Source organism: Rhodamnia argentea, chromosome 5 (assembly GCF_020921035.1).
Source record: "Rhodamnia argentea isolate NSW1041297 chromosome 5, ASM2092103v1, whole genome shotgun sequence".
NCBI classification, from domain to species: domain Eukaryota; kingdom Viridiplantae; phylum Streptophyta; class Magnoliopsida; order Myrtales; family Myrtaceae; genus Rhodamnia; species Rhodamnia argentea.
In genome coordinates this window covers 17,450,115-17,466,640 of record NC_063154.1, presented here as the reverse complement: position 1 = coordinate 17,466,640, position 16,526 = coordinate 17,450,115, and the positions used below count along the sequence as shown (strand labels likewise).

Here is a 16,526-nt window from a genome sequence, read left to right as displayed (position 1 = left end):
CGAATTTACATGGATTTCATTCATTTTACGAGACATCAAACTTAATTTGAGAGATCCACCAATACTACTTTGTGACAGTACGTCGACGCCTCATTTTAAAATCCTGTTTTTCATGCTCATACTAAGGGCGTGGATGACAATAGTTTTATTTCCTTGTTTTTCTATTTTATGTTCCAAAAAACGGATTTAGAATAGAAATCCATTTGATAACGGAATTTTATTTTTCTATTTTCAGGAAAAATTCTTGGCTCAGAAATAGATTTGGAACAAAAATAAGAAGTAGAAATTTTCTAATTTCTTATTTTTGAAACAGATACGTAAATAATAATTTTTCTAATTGTTCACTCTCTCTCTCTCTCTCTCTCTCTCTCGTGCGGTCTTCCTCTCTATCGGGTCCCTACTGCCGATCGCCCGCCCGCCAGCCTCCCGTCGCCAATTGCCATCCGCTTGTTGCCTCTCTCGCTTCCCTACCGCCATTAGCGATATGCCCGCTGCCCGTCACCTCTCTCGCGTCCCTATTATCATTCGCAGGCCGGGGACCGTCAATCGCCAATCTCCGATTCCCGGCCGCTTGTCCTCGGTCACCGTTCGCCAGTCGTCGTTCGTCATCTGCTGGTCCCAAGTCTCCGGTCCCTAGCCACCATTCGTTGTGCGTCATTCCCTAGCCATCATTTGTCGTCTGCCCATCATCGTTTGCCTTCGCCATATGCCGTTCCCGGACCTCCATTCCCTGTCGGCCGGTCTCCGTTTGCCAAGCTCTAGTCGGCGGCGGCCGATCTTTGGTCCGCCAATCGTCCAACGGTAGAAATTTTGTGATGTTATCAAATGAATTTCTATTCTATAAATTGAATTTTTTTTTTAGTGTATCTGCTCGGAAACTCATCTAAGAAATCAAAATAGAAGTCAAAAAGAGAATGATTATCATTCGCGCTCTCGATATTGATTATCAGTTTATTCGAGAAACATTGGCGCTGGGCTCTTACTGATACTCTCGTCAGAACATCCACAGTCCAGTCTGCGGATGGAGTGAAAAAAAAAATTTGGTCAAAGCAAATGTAGACCGTTTGGAGCTGGATAATCAGCCTTCAATCAAGCAATGACATCCTGCAATAATAATGTAAACTGGAGACCCATGATTAGGACAAGATAGACGAAACAGGAAATACGCATGATTCCAGAGGATTGCCAAAAAAAGAAAACCATAAATTTATTATAACTATATCAATTCAGTCTTAATTTTTTTTTTATCAATTCAGTCCTAAACTTTTTATATTTGAGCTAATTCAGTTCATCCAATTAATTTTTGCCAAAAATCACTAATGTGAACCGGCAACTAGTTGGAGGAAGAAGAATAAGGAAATAAGAAAAGAAAGAAAAAGAAAAAAAAGGGGAAAATGAAAAGAAGAATAAATAATTTTTAAAAATAATAAAATATTATTAAAAATTGTAAATATCAGAGGTAATCGCCCAATGTCAGCAGTTTTCAACCGAAATTGGCCGGATAGATTGAATCAGCATAAATGCAAAAAGTTTTGGACTTTTTGGGTAATTTAGTCCGCATGATTCTTGCCTTGACATCCCTTTTGTATACTCATTTTAGTTCTTGCCTGCTCGGGTGTTTGCCTTGTGTAAATACAACATTCTTGCACATTGTGCAGGAGAAAAGACAACACAATATTCAAGTTCCATTCTGAACTCAAATTTATTTAATAACGAGTCACCAAAGCATCCATAAGCGAAGAACATGTGGAAATCTTTTTGTCTTTTGGTTTTGTGACCGGATGAAAGTTGTTTATGGCACAAACGAGCAGAGCATCAAGGTGACAGTAGGATCCAGATTGCCTAATATTGGAATTTCCGTGACATGCGCGACATTATTCAAATTAGGCAATCTAAATGAAAATAGACGGCTTGATTTGAACCACTTTTGGGGTTCAAAATTTTTTAAACCCCAAAAAAATTTCCACCCACATTTTTTTCCCTCTTTTTCAACACATGATGTGACTCAAATCAGGCTATCTATTCTCATTTGGACAGCCTGATTTGAGTAATGTTATGCATGTCACGGAAAATCCCAATGTTAAGCGATCCAAATCCGGTGATAGTATTCGTGATTCTTGCCTCCGGCCTAAGCCTAAAAGCATGGAAATATGCCCGAAAAGATTTGAACTCTTAACCTCATACTCTTCAATACCATGTAAGATTTTGTGAAATACAGCCAATTGTTCTAAAAGCTTAAATTATTAAATGAAAACGTGATTTAATATTTAAGCATTCTTAACACTTTTGCGTCAAATTTTTCAGGTCCCACTAAAGTAAGTTAGAATTTTCCACATCCTTGTGGTGGAGGCGATGCGGCGTGACGAAGAGATGAGAACACAGGAATCCTGAGAAGCAAATGAAACGCGTGGGAGGCAAGGGACGTGTACCCATCTCGAAAGCAAAATTGAAAGAGCAGTGGGATCTTTTGGGAGGAACATTATTTGGATTTTGTGGATATCGAAAGGTTGTACTTCACGTCGACTTGGTCACATCCACATCATTCTACTCGTTAAGCTCTTCCCATGTTTGAAGAGCCAGTGAGCCAATGTTTCTCTTTTTGTTCCGGCGATCTCGAGTGGCATTGGTACCAAGGATCAATTTTTGTTTTATCAGGCTAAGTCTGTTCAATCAAGAGCAGGTCGTTCACGCAGAAAAGATGAGGGATTTACGAAAATTTATACCTCGTGATTTCGTCGAGCAGGAACCCGCAATCTCATTCTTCTTGAGGCGCAAAAAAAGAAGAAGAAGCAGAAGAAGAAGAAGACCAGCTGATTTTACAACCTCCATAATTTGAGTGTACATTAAAACTTTAAAAATAACGTAAGCCCTTGTATCATAACATTTACTATCGGTTCTACATATGAGGGAACTAGATTTTACTATCATTGCTTCTTCTCGAGAAAAGAAGTTCACGACACGATATTGTTTGATTATAGTTATTTAACTTTTGGTCTGGAAATCAATTTATAAATCGAACAAAATTGAAATATGATAGTCGATTTCGGTCCTGGCTTTTTTTCATCGTGAACTAAACCACCAACCTAATGGTTTTTCTCTAAGTTATGTTGTTATGTTTTTCCGAATTGGAGATCTAGTTTAGGCAAGTTGTTACATAAGAGCAATTCAAGTTTAACTTGAACACTTGATGAAAACCAAGAGAATTAAATAATAGAAGTGGCGAAAACGATAAATTCAGTTCCATTTCACATCAAACTTTTATTTTGTTCAATTCGATTTCGAGATTTTTGAAAACTGTAGTATCTACTATGAGTCCGGTTTCCATCGAAATCGGATAGAAGTGCTCTGAAAAGAATAATATACCATGTTTGCTTGTCATTGACTAAAAGTAAAAAAGTAATTTTGATAAAAACCCACACCTCTTTGAGTTAATCTCGGAAAATGTCAAAATTTCTCATCTTCCTAATTTTTTTTTTGGTCTATCATATCTCTAGCTATTCTTTTTCTGATTTTTAATCTGTCTCTTTGCAGAGCGCGGGAGTCAGAATCCCGTGCTTATAATACTAGCATCTCCACCTTCCAATCGTTTTACCAGCAAGAGCCGTATGCCTATTGGCCTCATCTACATGATTGAAGGAAAAGAAAAATGACGGGCAATTATCTAAAAACGGGTCTTTATCAGTTTCTCAAGGGCTTGATCTTTCGTCATGACCCATCATAGCTAAATGTAGAAATTGTTTGTTTAATATTTCCTTTAATATTGTAAAACGGTTGAAGGTTTGATCAATACAAAATTTGTACAAAAATGTGACAAAACTTTATGAAAAGCAATTAAAGACAGAAAATGTCGGTTTCTTTTGTTTTGTTTTGTTGTTGTTTTTTCTTCTTTTTTTTTGGGACTTCCCATTGCTATTACGTCCCCCCAAAGTTTCCACAAGAAGAGAAAGGAACCCTCCACCCCAAAACATTTACACTCCATCTCTCTCCCTCTCCGTGACGAAAGTGGCACTGTGCCGTTCCCCAACTGTTTCCATGGAGGCATAGACCCAAGCTTCACTTTCCCCTCCATTCTCACTTCTCCAAAAGATGGGAAGTTGGGAAAGGGGCAGTTCTTGATTTTGCAGGCTTTTGCTTCAGCAATGGAGGCAACTTGTGTCTGCTCATGACTAGTAGAAGAAGATTCAGCATTACATAGGATAGTCTCTCTCTCTCTCTCTCTCTCTCTCTCTCTCTGCAAAAAGCAATGTGATGCAGAGGAGAGATTCTTGAGCTGGTTGTCTGTCTTCCCTCCTTAAAATGGCGGTGGTGGCTGCCATTTCTGACCCACCAAACCCCAGCAACCTTTCTGATAACCCACCATTGCCATCATCATCATCTTCGTCCTCTTCGACTCGGGCACCCGCAAAACCCTCTCTTTCGCGTGGCGACAGGGACAGCGGCAATGGCAGCCTCAATTCCCGAAGACCTAAATCCAGGCAGGTCTCTTCCAGATACCTCTCTCCTTCCCCTTCAGCTTCCACCGCAGCGACAGCAGCAGGCTCGACGCCGGCGGCTGCCTCCAGTTCTCGCCGATTCGCGTCTCCGGTTCTCTCTCGGTCCTCGAATTCGACGCCCTCGGCTTCCCCGCTTCCGAAACGGTCTCAGTCGGTGGACCGGAGGCGGCCGACGACGCCGACCCCCAGGCCAATCCCAAGGCCGAGTTCGCCAGCCCGTCAGGGCAATGCGGGCGAAGTTTCTGCAGCAGCGAAGATCCTGATTTCGTCGAAGAGGAGTTTGTCTGTGTCGTTTCAAGGCGAAGCCTTTTCAGTACCAGTGAATAAGGCCAAGGAAGTCTCGGCGAGGAAAGCGACCCCAGAGAGGAGGAGAGCAACTTCGGTGAGAGATTCAGATGGAGATCAAGTGGAGAATTCGAGGCCAGGGGATCAGCACCGGTGGCCGGCGAGGATCCGGCAAGGGAATTTGGTTTCGAGTGCAAATTCCTTGACTCGGAGCTTGGATTGTTCGAGTGGGGCTGAGGTTAGGAAGAAGTTGAGTGGGTTTGGATCTGGGGATGTGCTCAAAGCAATGCAGCAATCAATGATTGTAGAGAGTAGACGGACGTCGTTTGATGGGAGATTAAGCTTGGATATGGGCAATGCTGATAGGATGTTTCCTAGAACGTCAGATGGGAATTCAGCGGGCCATCGATCGGCTTTTCATTGTGACGGTACTTCTGATACTGACAGTGTATCCTCTGGTGATGCTTCTGGTCTGCATGAGTGTGGCGTTGGTGGTATTGCCAAGCTGAAGAATGTCCCCAGCGGGATAGTTGTGTCGGCGAGGTTTTGGCAGGAAACTAACAGCAGGCTGAGGCGGTTGCAAGATCCTGGCTCGCCATTATCGAGTTCTGGGTCGAGAATAGCATCCTCTGACAAGTTTGTGCAGTCAAAGCGATTTAGTGCTGATAGCTCGATTTCAACATCAAGAACAATGGCCTCTCCCATTAGAGGGGCTACAAGGCCTGCCTCACCGAGTAAAGTATGGACTTCTTCTTCGCCATCCCCATCGAAAGGGATGTCCAGTCCTTCTCGGGTTAGACCGGTTTCTGGCAGCTTGACTAGTAGTTCTAATTTTAGTTCTTCAATTCTGAGTTTCTCTGTGGACGTTCGGAAAGGGAAGATGGGGGAGGATCGTGTTGTTGATGCACATATGCTTAGGCTTCTGTATAACCGTTACTTGCAGTGGCGACTTGTGAATGCAAGGGTTGATGCTAACTCTGTTGTACAGAGAAGAAATGCTGAGGTAATTGAATGATTTTATGCATACCCGGTTGTCTACTTCATGAGTGAGTTTGGCTTTTGCTCATTCAATTTGAGAAATAATTCTGCTCGACTATTATGTATTATCTTGTGTGAATTGCTAATGCATGTGATTGAAGATTGGGTAGCACCTTCTTGGGAAATATACGAGCTTTGCATAGAACGATCCATAAATGTGTTTGGAGTCTTATAATAGGAATGAACCATATGGTATAGCCTGTCAATAGTTGCAAAGTTTTTCCTTCATGGTCTGGTCTGATCGCCCTCATGTGGATGCCCTTTTTTTACTACTCTAATTGAGGTCCAGATTTGCTTGTGTACATGTTCTACGGTACAATGCCTAATTGTCAAAATTTGCGTCTCCTTTTTGGTTCAATTGAAATTAGAATTCTGTCAATATAACAACACGTTGATTTTTCTAATTGGATATCTGGATGGTTATGTGGATTTAGATAAATTACAGACAGAAGATTGCTGTACTTTGGGAAATCCTCTGAATTGTGAGAAATAGAGATTTGTGTTTTAATTATTCTTAGCATAGTGTATGTCCGCACCTGACTGTTAGGTATGAATGAAAATGCTTGATATGTCAAGCAGTGAAAGAGCTTATACTGATAGTTGCCAATATTTAGATACTGAATCTGACTACTTGTATATGAATACATAATAGTCAAGAGGCATGGCAGTGCTGACTTGTAGGATGTCTAGCAAATTTGCATTATGACATGTAAGTTGCTCAGTTGTAACTATCTGTTTTAATGTTACACTCTTACAAGCAGCACATAAACTGAAAAAGGGAAAATCATCTCTCTTGACTGATTTTCCTAATATAGTTTGATATGAACTGGGGACAAAAATCAAGAGCCAGAGATGGAAAACTCAATGGACTAAGCTTTGCTAGATAAATAGTTTGAAGAACTTACCTTTTAATAGAGAGCTGCTATCGATACTAGGAGAAGCAATGCAAGCAAGTCAATCCAAATCAAGAAAGAGAATCAATTCGAATGGTGTTTCTACTCTCAGGGTGATGAAGGTGGCTGGAAGGAGCAGCATTGCTCTAACAGTGAACACCTTCTTTTAGTGTTAGATTTTGGCTGCAATGTTGCTTTACCTATAAATTTCCCGCCTTTCTTTTGTTTGATTAATATTTGTTGGGGCTGTGCTTAGTTCTGACAATCTGGAATGGATCTCTTTCTTACTATCATTTCTCTCTACAGTCTGTCAAAATGCTCTAACTTTGCTAGACTTGGGACAGGATATAGATAGTACTGATGTAGCTTGGTGCTTGTACCAGAAAATTATATGGAATTCATGGGTAACCATCTCGGAACTACAACATTCTGTCACACTTAAAAGGATGAAGTTATTGCTGCTCAGGCAAAAGTTGAAGCTAACATCTATCTTGAAGGGACAAGTGAGAGCCTTACTCTTTTTCCATTGGCTTAGTTTTTGTCAATTTCTTCTTATAATTTGTCGAATGTCAAATGATCTGCTCTGCTGCATCTTTTTCTTTTTCTTAACAGCTTTGAAGCTTCTTACCGGCTCTGTAATCCAATAATGTTTAAAATAAAGTCTCAAACTTTTCTGGGATCACTATTTTAGAACTTCTTTTTTCATGAGAGTCACGTGAGTTGGGTTACTGAATCTTCAATTTGGGTCTGGGACCATCTTTACATGTTGATCATATCAGCCATTCTGACTACTTGCGTTCAAGCATTTAAGCCATTTTAAGTGTCATTTTCTAGTTACCTAGCGTCATTGGCCTTTAACTTAGCTTTATGGCAAAGATTAACACCCGGTTGAGATATATTATGTGGATTGTAAATACATGTTTTTCTCCTCTGTCATGGTTCTAGTACATAACATGTTTCACCTCATTGGTCACAAGCACAGTCAACAGGGTTCCAGATTAAGTGTGTTTCCCACTATTGTGTCAGTATTCTAGAGCTGAGTCTTCTTATAACCATACCCATAAAATGCAGATTTCCTATCTTGAAGAGTGGTCTCTCCTGGATAGAGATCATGCCAGTTCTTTGCTAGGGGCAACTGAAGCTCTGAGGGCAAGCACTCTTCGTCTTCCAGTCATTGGGAAAGCAATTGTATGCTCCTGAGCTTTTCTACTTTAATTGTTCTGTGGTTCACCTCCCATTATAAACTTTTTCACTATTCGAAGTTGCTCATTTAGAGATTTCTTTTTATAGCAGGCCGACGTGCAGAAGCTGAAAGATGCAATGGGTTCAGCAGTTGATGTGATGCAGGCAATGGCATCCTCAATATGCTCACTTTCATTGAAGGTGAATTTATTTTGGCTCTTTCCCTGCTCTATATCCATCAACTCACTCAAAATTATCGTTCTGCAAACATCTGCACCTGCGTGTAAAGGATTTTTGTGATTCAAGTTGATTTTTAAGTCTACTACAGCTTTGGTTATTTTTTCTTGTCTCTTTTGTTTCATATGCCTCTTATTATGCATCTAGTTGAGTTTTTGTCTACTTTGGTTTCGTCATGTGTCTTAAATAGCAAGTTGCTAGCTTGTAAAGGAAAGCAAGAAAAAGGAAGCTGCAATTAAGCAATTCTGCTTCTGGGTAAAATGTTATTCTACTGAGAGCGGACAACCAAAAACCTAGCTCCTTTGAGATGGGTAGAGCTAGGACGTCATCTCCCATGTGTAATATTTAGTTTATCAACTTGGCTTATATTGGTGATTGAATTTTTCGCATCTGCTGAACTAAATGCTCGTCTTCATGATCATGGTTGCTCATCATTGCAACTTGGCATCATTTTGTTCCTCTTCATCTGCTTTGAACCAACTGCAAACATGCCTCTGGACATTTATGCCATCTCGTAGAGAGTATTCAATGTTTGTATCACCAAAAGTCACTAGTCATAAGTTTCATCCTGGGACCCGGTTCCCTCACTTCCTCTTTATTAATTGAACTCCAAATTAGAATTATGATTTTTTTTTTATAGGTCCAAATTTTTTTTTTTTGGTCGGATTATAGTTCCAATTTAGAAGTGTGATATTTCTCACTTGTATGCCTTCTGGTGATCACCTATTTGATACTATGAGTATGTCTTATGTATGCCACAAAACACAAAGCCCTATTTATGAATGCAAATACCATTCTTCCCGATTGAAACTTTCTATTTGAGGGTTGTGAAGATGTCAAATAGCTGTGTGTCTGCACAGATGTCATTCCCAGTGATTGGTGGTAGCAGATTGTCTTTGAAGATTTTTGGGTATCACGTACCATTGTTGCACTTCACCATACAGATGTAATTCCCAGTGATTGGTGGTAGCAGATTGTCTTTGAAGATTTTTGGGTATCACGTACCATTGTTGCACTTCACCATATAAATTTTGAGGTCCTAGTAAATGTAAGTTGAATATACATTTGGGCCATAATTGATATATCCTGGCATATTCTTTGATGAAACTGCTGCAACGAATCAATTCAGACTAAGTTAAAGTGCTCTTTGCTTATGTAGCAATCGCTAAATTTCTGCAGCCCAAGAAAGAACTCAATTCTTTTGGATCTCCATTGCTAACTTAGTGTTCACTGCATAGTTCAATCTTGTTAAAAAAATGCAGTCTTTATGGAGACTACAAGACCGTTCCTATGATTGTTAGAAGTAAAGGAACAGAAAAGAAATATAATGACATTACCAATGCATGGAGCATCCTGAGTATATGAAAACCTGGTTTCATTACTATGAAGGTGATTAGTCTTTATAGTTTGGTTTGTGTAAACTCATGTTAGGTTGCCGGAGTCAATAATTTGTTGCTTGCATCTGGGTCTTGCAAGTTAACTATACAAGAAACCAAAGACACTATGTGGATTTCATCAACTGTGCTTGTCTGTGCTACAATATTTAATCCTACTTGATGTGCAGGTGGAGGAAATGAACTTCTTGTTGGCTGAACTTGTAAATGTCACAGCAAAGGAGCAGCTTTCCATGGTACAATGCAAGGACTATTTGTCCAAATTGACCGCTATGCAGGTAAAAATAGCTGATATCTGTTGCTTCCCTTCGAAATACTACTACTTTAACATACTTATAGTAGGTTCGTTCCGCCAGGTGAAGGACTGTAGCTTGAGAACACATATATTACAAAAGAATCACCTACTGACGCCCTGAACTCCGACAGCACGTGTTTAGCGCTTATTTATTTGACTACTCATACTCAAAAGCTAACGTTACACTCAACCCAAGTGCATTTGTCATCCACCAAGGGACACCACCAAGACGGTAATAAGATTAGTTTCATTCTTTTTCTGTATTTCCTGTATCTCCGTGATAACGAAAATGGCTTCCTCATCAGTGGTTTATTGTAAAGAATAACACTTCATGTGTTCAGGGTAAAGGGAAAGCATTGTATATAGAATGTTCATTCACATGATAATAGCTAATTATGAAGTTATTGATATGATTATTTATCGCATAATATTTTCTGAAGGCAAGACTTTTGCAACCGGCAGTGTTATACTGGGCTCTGTAATCCCATGGACCAACAGTCATACATATTTCAATTGGGTTTCCGCTTGATAACCACTTGTATGCAGTTGGCATCTGTAATTAGCCAAAGGAAAAAAAGAACTGGACAGTTTCTCTGGGGATCTTTGATTTACTTCTCGATTTCTTTGAACTTGATTGTGGCTGAATAGATCGGCAATTTTGCATCTTTTTTGGTGGCTGTTTTAGACATTTTTATGTTCTCGTCATGGTGAGACTGCTGTCTTCATTCAATGCACCTAAAAAGGATATAGAGTGTTTGAACTGAAGCTGGTAAGATAAAGGAAAGCATTTCTTTTCCCATTTCTCTGTTCTTTCTGTTCTTGCTTGTTGGGTAAGAAAAGCCATTGGTGGTTGAAATGTTAGCAGCTAATTACACACAGTTTAGTGGATGTGATGTGATTGGAGTCCTACTCTATGGCTTGAAAAATCAACAGAGTGTACAAATTGTGCAGACAATCTATCTTTCTGGGTTTTGAAGAAAGCCACACAAAAGTTCTTTTCATCTGGAGGACTTAACCTATTTCCACAAAGTTTTAACATTATTTAGTAGTGTCATAGGAATTTTTGTGGGGTTTGGTTATGATTTTGGTAATTTTTGGTGAAATATCCTTCAACCTATATCTTAGTTTTTCCTTTTGCCTTTTTTATTTGGCTTATTTTGTGATAAGAAATTTCTCTTCAACTTTTTTGTTAGCATTTTCACGGTAAAGCAAAAAAGAAGTTGGCTTCACTTTTGTTCTTCTCAATCCTAGTCATAAACTTTTCAATTTGGCCAATTTAGCCCTATATCTTATAAGGATTTGTCAATGTAGTCATTCTGACTAATTTTAATTAGAAATCGTCAACAATAGTCGTTTGTGCTATGTAGAACGGCTGATGTACGCATTAGTGATTTCAGGCCGATTGCATTGACAAATGCTCATAGGCCTTAGGATTAAAATGGTCACATTGAAGATTTTACGATTGAATTAGTCACTATGCAATAGGTTTGGGTTTTTTCTGGATGATCTTTTCGTGAATTGGGTATATGACATAGATTCCTTTTACCACATGTAATTGGGCCACATAACTGTTTATTGAATGGACCAACGACACCATTGTGGATGCTGAGATGAGAGCTGCACATGCTTGGTTTAGAAGGCAATGGCGATGAGAGGTCGAGGACGAGGACCATCAGTAACATGTCCCACCAATTCTCATTAAAAAGAATTGCCCCACCAGAGATTTTATTACGAATGTTCCGAAATCTCTATCAAACCAGTGCCCGATTGAGGAAATATTATAGCTTCCAACGCAATTGTGCTTGTATTTTGCACAATTGATGCCTTGAAAATCGAATTATTCCGAATAAATTATCTTAGCAGGTGTCTCGGATGATTCGTCAACATGAACCTTGAAATAATTCAACTTTCAAAGTATGAATTACATGGAACATCAACAGAATAGTCACTATACTAGAAATTGCACAATTTTCTTAGTGTGTTACTTGTTAGTATAATCCTAACTAAAACATATCAAAGAGCGCTCTTCTTATCCAACCATCTGAGTAAATGACATGCATTATTGAAAGGGGTGCGATGGTAAACTCGTATATTGTAAATATTTCTATTTAGTTCGATTAATTTTTTCATATATTGTATTTGTATGAATTTGAATAGTTGGACATGAGTAAAGTCCTTAAACTACTTCATCCGAACTCTAGGGTGTTAAATTTGGGGGTATTTCTTGGGATGAATGGAAGAAAAATATTTTCTCTCAATTTATGGGGGCTATAATGGGGAAGGTAGACCTTACATCATCTTCGGATGGCTACTGTCGAGTGTGGTCATATAGTAGCGTCCTGCGCTTAGAGTGAATCATTGAAGCTTTGGTTACTTGTGTCGTTGACCATGCTTCGCATAGTGTCTTGAACCGACTTATTGACGACGTACCCCTAATTCAAGACACTGTGCATACAAAGGTTTTCTTACCTCTTGATCAGGAGTTCAAAAATTATGATCACTTCCCTATATTACAACACCCTTTACTTCATGTGTTTGTTTTTACCATTTCTAGCTTAAAGTTTCTATTCCAGCACATATTGCAGGAAAATATATTTTATTAAGATGGGATGGGATTGATTCGGAACTAAGCAAGTCTTAGAACTACTTTGCTTAAGGCCTCGTTCGGGTATTAGGATCCCTTAGACGTAAAAGTAAAATAAAGGGTATTTCCTGCACTCATGGAAGAAAAAGATACAATTAGTAATTAGAAATGCAGGCATGTGGGCATCGGCACACTGAAATAAGGAACGTATCCATGGACACCGTTCTCCCTCTATATCAAATGGACAAGCCGCGGAGGCCTATGTAGGAGAGAAATCTCCCTTCTTTGGGCAACAAAATTTGTTTTTATCGCAACAAAATATATTTTCATTAGGAGGGGATGGGCACTATAAATTGCATTTTGTTGAAGCGATCTTCGTAGGATCATGAGCATTACAAGAATTGTCACTAGTCAACTGTTAGTTTTTATTTATGGAAAAGTTCGAATTCTAGAATAGCATGTCTGTTCACAAAAGAGTTTCACTATTGTAAATTCGACAAGTTCCATATTTTTCGCTTTTAGTTTTCTTTTCTTTCTTAAATTCGCCATTTATTCTCCAATTGTTTCGTTTTGAGAGTTTTTTGAAAAACACCGGAATTGCTATATGGTATTCTCATTTGAGACTTTGTATCCCAAGACATTTTTAATTTTCATGGAAAAGTTCGAATTCCGAAATAGCATGTCTATTCACAAATGAGTTTCACTATTGTAAATTCGACGAGTTCAATATTTTTCACTTTCAATTTTCTTTTCTTTCTTAAATTCACCATTTATTCTCCAATTGTTTCATTTTGAGAGTTCTTTGAGAAACACCAGAATTGCTATATGGTATTCCCATTTGAAACTTTGTTGTATCCCAAAACATTTATGTCAGTAACCATTAGTAACCTCACGGGGCAAATAATTCCTTAAAAATAGTGCATTCACGGCTCAACATGTAATTTGATTCTTCCCAATTAATTTTCCAACAAATATTACTTGTCTCACGTTTTGCACACTAAGAAAGTCACATTATACTTTCTTTATGATATTTTTTATATCTCGATTTACCTAAGTTCCACCACATCTGATACTTTATCATGATTTATTCATTGAATACACCATATCACAGATATCTTCAGAACAACGTTTTGCTGCGACGGTTCGATTTGTTGACTTGTGGCATGGCTGGTGCGTCTGTCCCTTCTCCAAGTCCAACCTCATGTTGGACGAATTCGTTGACACTTGACGACCCTCGTCCGCTTGCAGGTGGTTTTCGTTTTTGTTGTTAAATGACACCGTAAGTAATTCAACTTCTCATTTCATGTCATGATTCAGGCGTTGAAAGAATGATCTTGTAAGTATGTCGTGATTTATCCATGGCACCGCCCCAGATCGAGCACCACCGCCTCTTCACCGTGGACTGAGCACTACCTTTACTAGAGCAGGCTGCTGCCGCCGCCGCCGATACTGTTAGAACCATCACCATCACCATCAAACTCAGTCGACCCATTGTAGTTGCTAGAGGCACAGATCTTAACCAGCAGCATCACCACCACCACCTCGTTCTATGTCGGAGCTAACAATACAACCTAGAGGGGGATGCATGGGTTGAATAAAAAACTATAAAGAACTTTTGCGGAATATCAAATAATCGGCACTCAAAATGGTGTTGCAAATAGATCAGTGTGCACAATACTAGTAAGTAAATCAAAGTGAAGTAAACACATCACACATCAATATATAGTGGTTCGGCTTTATACCCAAGCATACATCCACACTCGGACTAACGGGCGTAGTGAGGCTGCAATCAAAGATTTTCAAGGACACTAATACACCTATTGACTCCTTATCTTCACCGAATGGCTCGGTCGGTTTCAAAGACCTCCAAGGACACCAGCATCACTGCATATTATTCGTCTTCGCCGAACTTGCTGGATCATCGGTATTGTCACTGTCTTCGACCTCATCTCAAGAGAATTGCTCCAGCCAACAATATGCTATATCGATGACCATCCATTGCTCCAAGCAAGATCACCGCCGATTCTTCGTCTTCACGTAACTCATTGGATCATTGGCATTGTGACTCTACCAAGCTGTTCAACGTCACAAGAGTGGTCCTTCCAAACTTCAACAAACATCACAGTTTTAGGCTTGTTCACCATTACCAAGGTTCATCCGATTGTTCTCCTTATCTTGGTCCTTCAAGGCCATCACAAACATTTTCGTTCTTCTCGACTTGTTCTCTTTCAATCAAGATCTTTCCAACTTGGTCACCTTTGTAGAGATCATTCCAAACATGTCCACACCCAATACCTTGTTCACCTTAGATGTCGATTGTGATCTATCCACATCGGCATAGCATTCTCAATTGTGACAGAGCACAACACCATATGTATTGTGGCTTTCGTATATATCATCCTTTGATTGTCTTTGTCATCGTCAAAAACAACATAAGAGATTTTCCCAACATTCTAGACCTTTTGCCACAGCGATTATAGTAGCGAGGTGGGGCGGGCAACAACGACGACGGGCGGCCGAAAAAAAAGTAATTCTTATGGCGGTACGACGTCTCCCTTGTGGAAAGAGTTAGATCGCATCTCACAACCTTCTAATGTCCTTTCTCTCGTGCCTTAGCATTGAATTTACAATGGCTTATTAAAATGTGGACAAAACAGCCTCCATCAATTCAATCGCAACGCAACAATGATCGCAAGGGATCCTACAACAACAAGAGATTCTTCTCCCTCGTCCCCTCGTTGGATTCATGATCACACCCCAATCGCCACTTCCAAGCCACCCCCCCACAACAAAGTTGCCTCTCTTATCCCACGTTGAGCCGCGTCCTAATACCGACAAAAATTTGCACAGATTCTTTTATACTTGGGATGGGGCCAAAGCCATCCCTCTCGCGAAAAACAAATCTCCAGCTTTGGGATCGTGTACGGCCGACCCAACTCACGAGATGGCCCCCCAACAACCCCACAAGACTCTTTGGAGACCATGTTGGACTTTTGTGGAAACGTGGGAAAACATTAAATAATTCATCTAAAATGATAAGACAGCCTATGAAATTCATACAATAGAGAAAAATACACTAGAAGTGTCATAATTTTTATATGACGTTCACTTTAATGCCATAACTTTCAAAACGTTTACTTAAATACCATAACTTTCAAAAATCGTTCACTTGAATGCTATGTTGACGTGGACGCCGAAAAAACCGACGTAGTAGCTGGAAAACCGACATGGCACGTCAAAAATGTTCTTGTAGCATGTCGGAAAGCTGATGTGGCATGCCGAAAAAGTTCTTGTAGCATTCAAGTGAACGATTTTGCTCCGACGTTGCACTTAAATAAATAATTTTTGAAAGTTATGACACTTAAGTAAATATTTTGAAAGTTATGATACTCAAGTGAATGCCGTACACAAGTTATGATACTTCTAGTGTATTTTTTTTCCGAACAACATGGTTTGTGGATTTGGAATCCCATTCCCCACGCATACAAAGCTGATTTTGGGTTGGAAGGTTCATTTGGATTTTTTTGTATACTAAGTTTATTAATTATTTATTATTATTTTATTTCATTTTTGTATTCAAGTGGTCCACATTGGTAATTGGATAGAGATGCCACGTACGTTCTTGAGTGGAAGACTATGATTTCGATGTGTACTCTCTCTCTCTCTCTCTCTCTCTCGTCCTCTCTTTGGGTACCTCGGAATCATAGCCCACTCACTCTTAAAGCTTTTAACTTTTCCTTTTGGCAACACCGCGGCGAAGCTCGAATCAATGCATCGCCATTCTAATTTTTTCAAAGAAGTAATCCTGTGATGTCTAGAGGTGCCACGTAGTTTATTTTCCTAGAGAGAACCAAAAGATAAGTCTAACATGTCATAGTTGACTCCCCATCCTTTTATTATTTCGACCCCATTTTAGTCCTCTCTTCTTAATCGCAACCACCTTCCGATTGCATTGAATTAGGGTTTTGTGAAGAATACTCGACTCGATTTGTATTCTTGAATTCGTGGTGTAACGTATCGAATGAGTCGTCGGAAACTCGGGAAAAATTGCCATAAAGGCATCGATCGAAACTGGTAATTACAAATGCACGTGGAAATTACTCATCATTAAACTATCGAAGAACG

At 39.5% G+C, this 16,526-nt stretch overlaps 1 protein-coding gene across 3 annotated transcripts; it reads left to right on the top strand.

Annotated features, from left to right (window-relative positions):
* Positions 1–3,944: 3,944 nt before the first annotated feature.
* LOC115757436 (protein SNOWY COTYLEDON 3-like) lies at positions 3,945–10,234 on the top strand. Of its 3 annotated transcripts, none has more exons than XM_030697641.2 (6): positions 3,945–5,781; positions 7,054–7,212; positions 7,781–7,897; positions 8,003–8,092; positions 9,693–9,800; positions 9,879–10,234. In XM_030697641.2, exons 1-6 carry the CDS (start codon positions 4,297–4,299, stop codon positions 9,936–9,938), a joined length of 2,019 nt encoding a protein of 672 aa, XP_030553501.1. In that variant the 5' UTR covers positions 3,945–4,296; the 3' UTR covers positions 9,939–10,234. The 3 variants fall into 3 exon arrangements, with proteins under 3 accessions (XP_030553501.1, XP_030553503.1, XP_030553502.1); XM_030697643.2 differs by having other exon boundaries at positions 3,947–5,781; positions 7,093–7,212; XM_030697642.2 differs by having other exon boundaries at positions 3,947–5,781; positions 7,093–7,212; positions 8,000–8,092.
* The last annotated feature ends 6,292 nt before the right edge of the window (positions 10,235–16,526 follow it).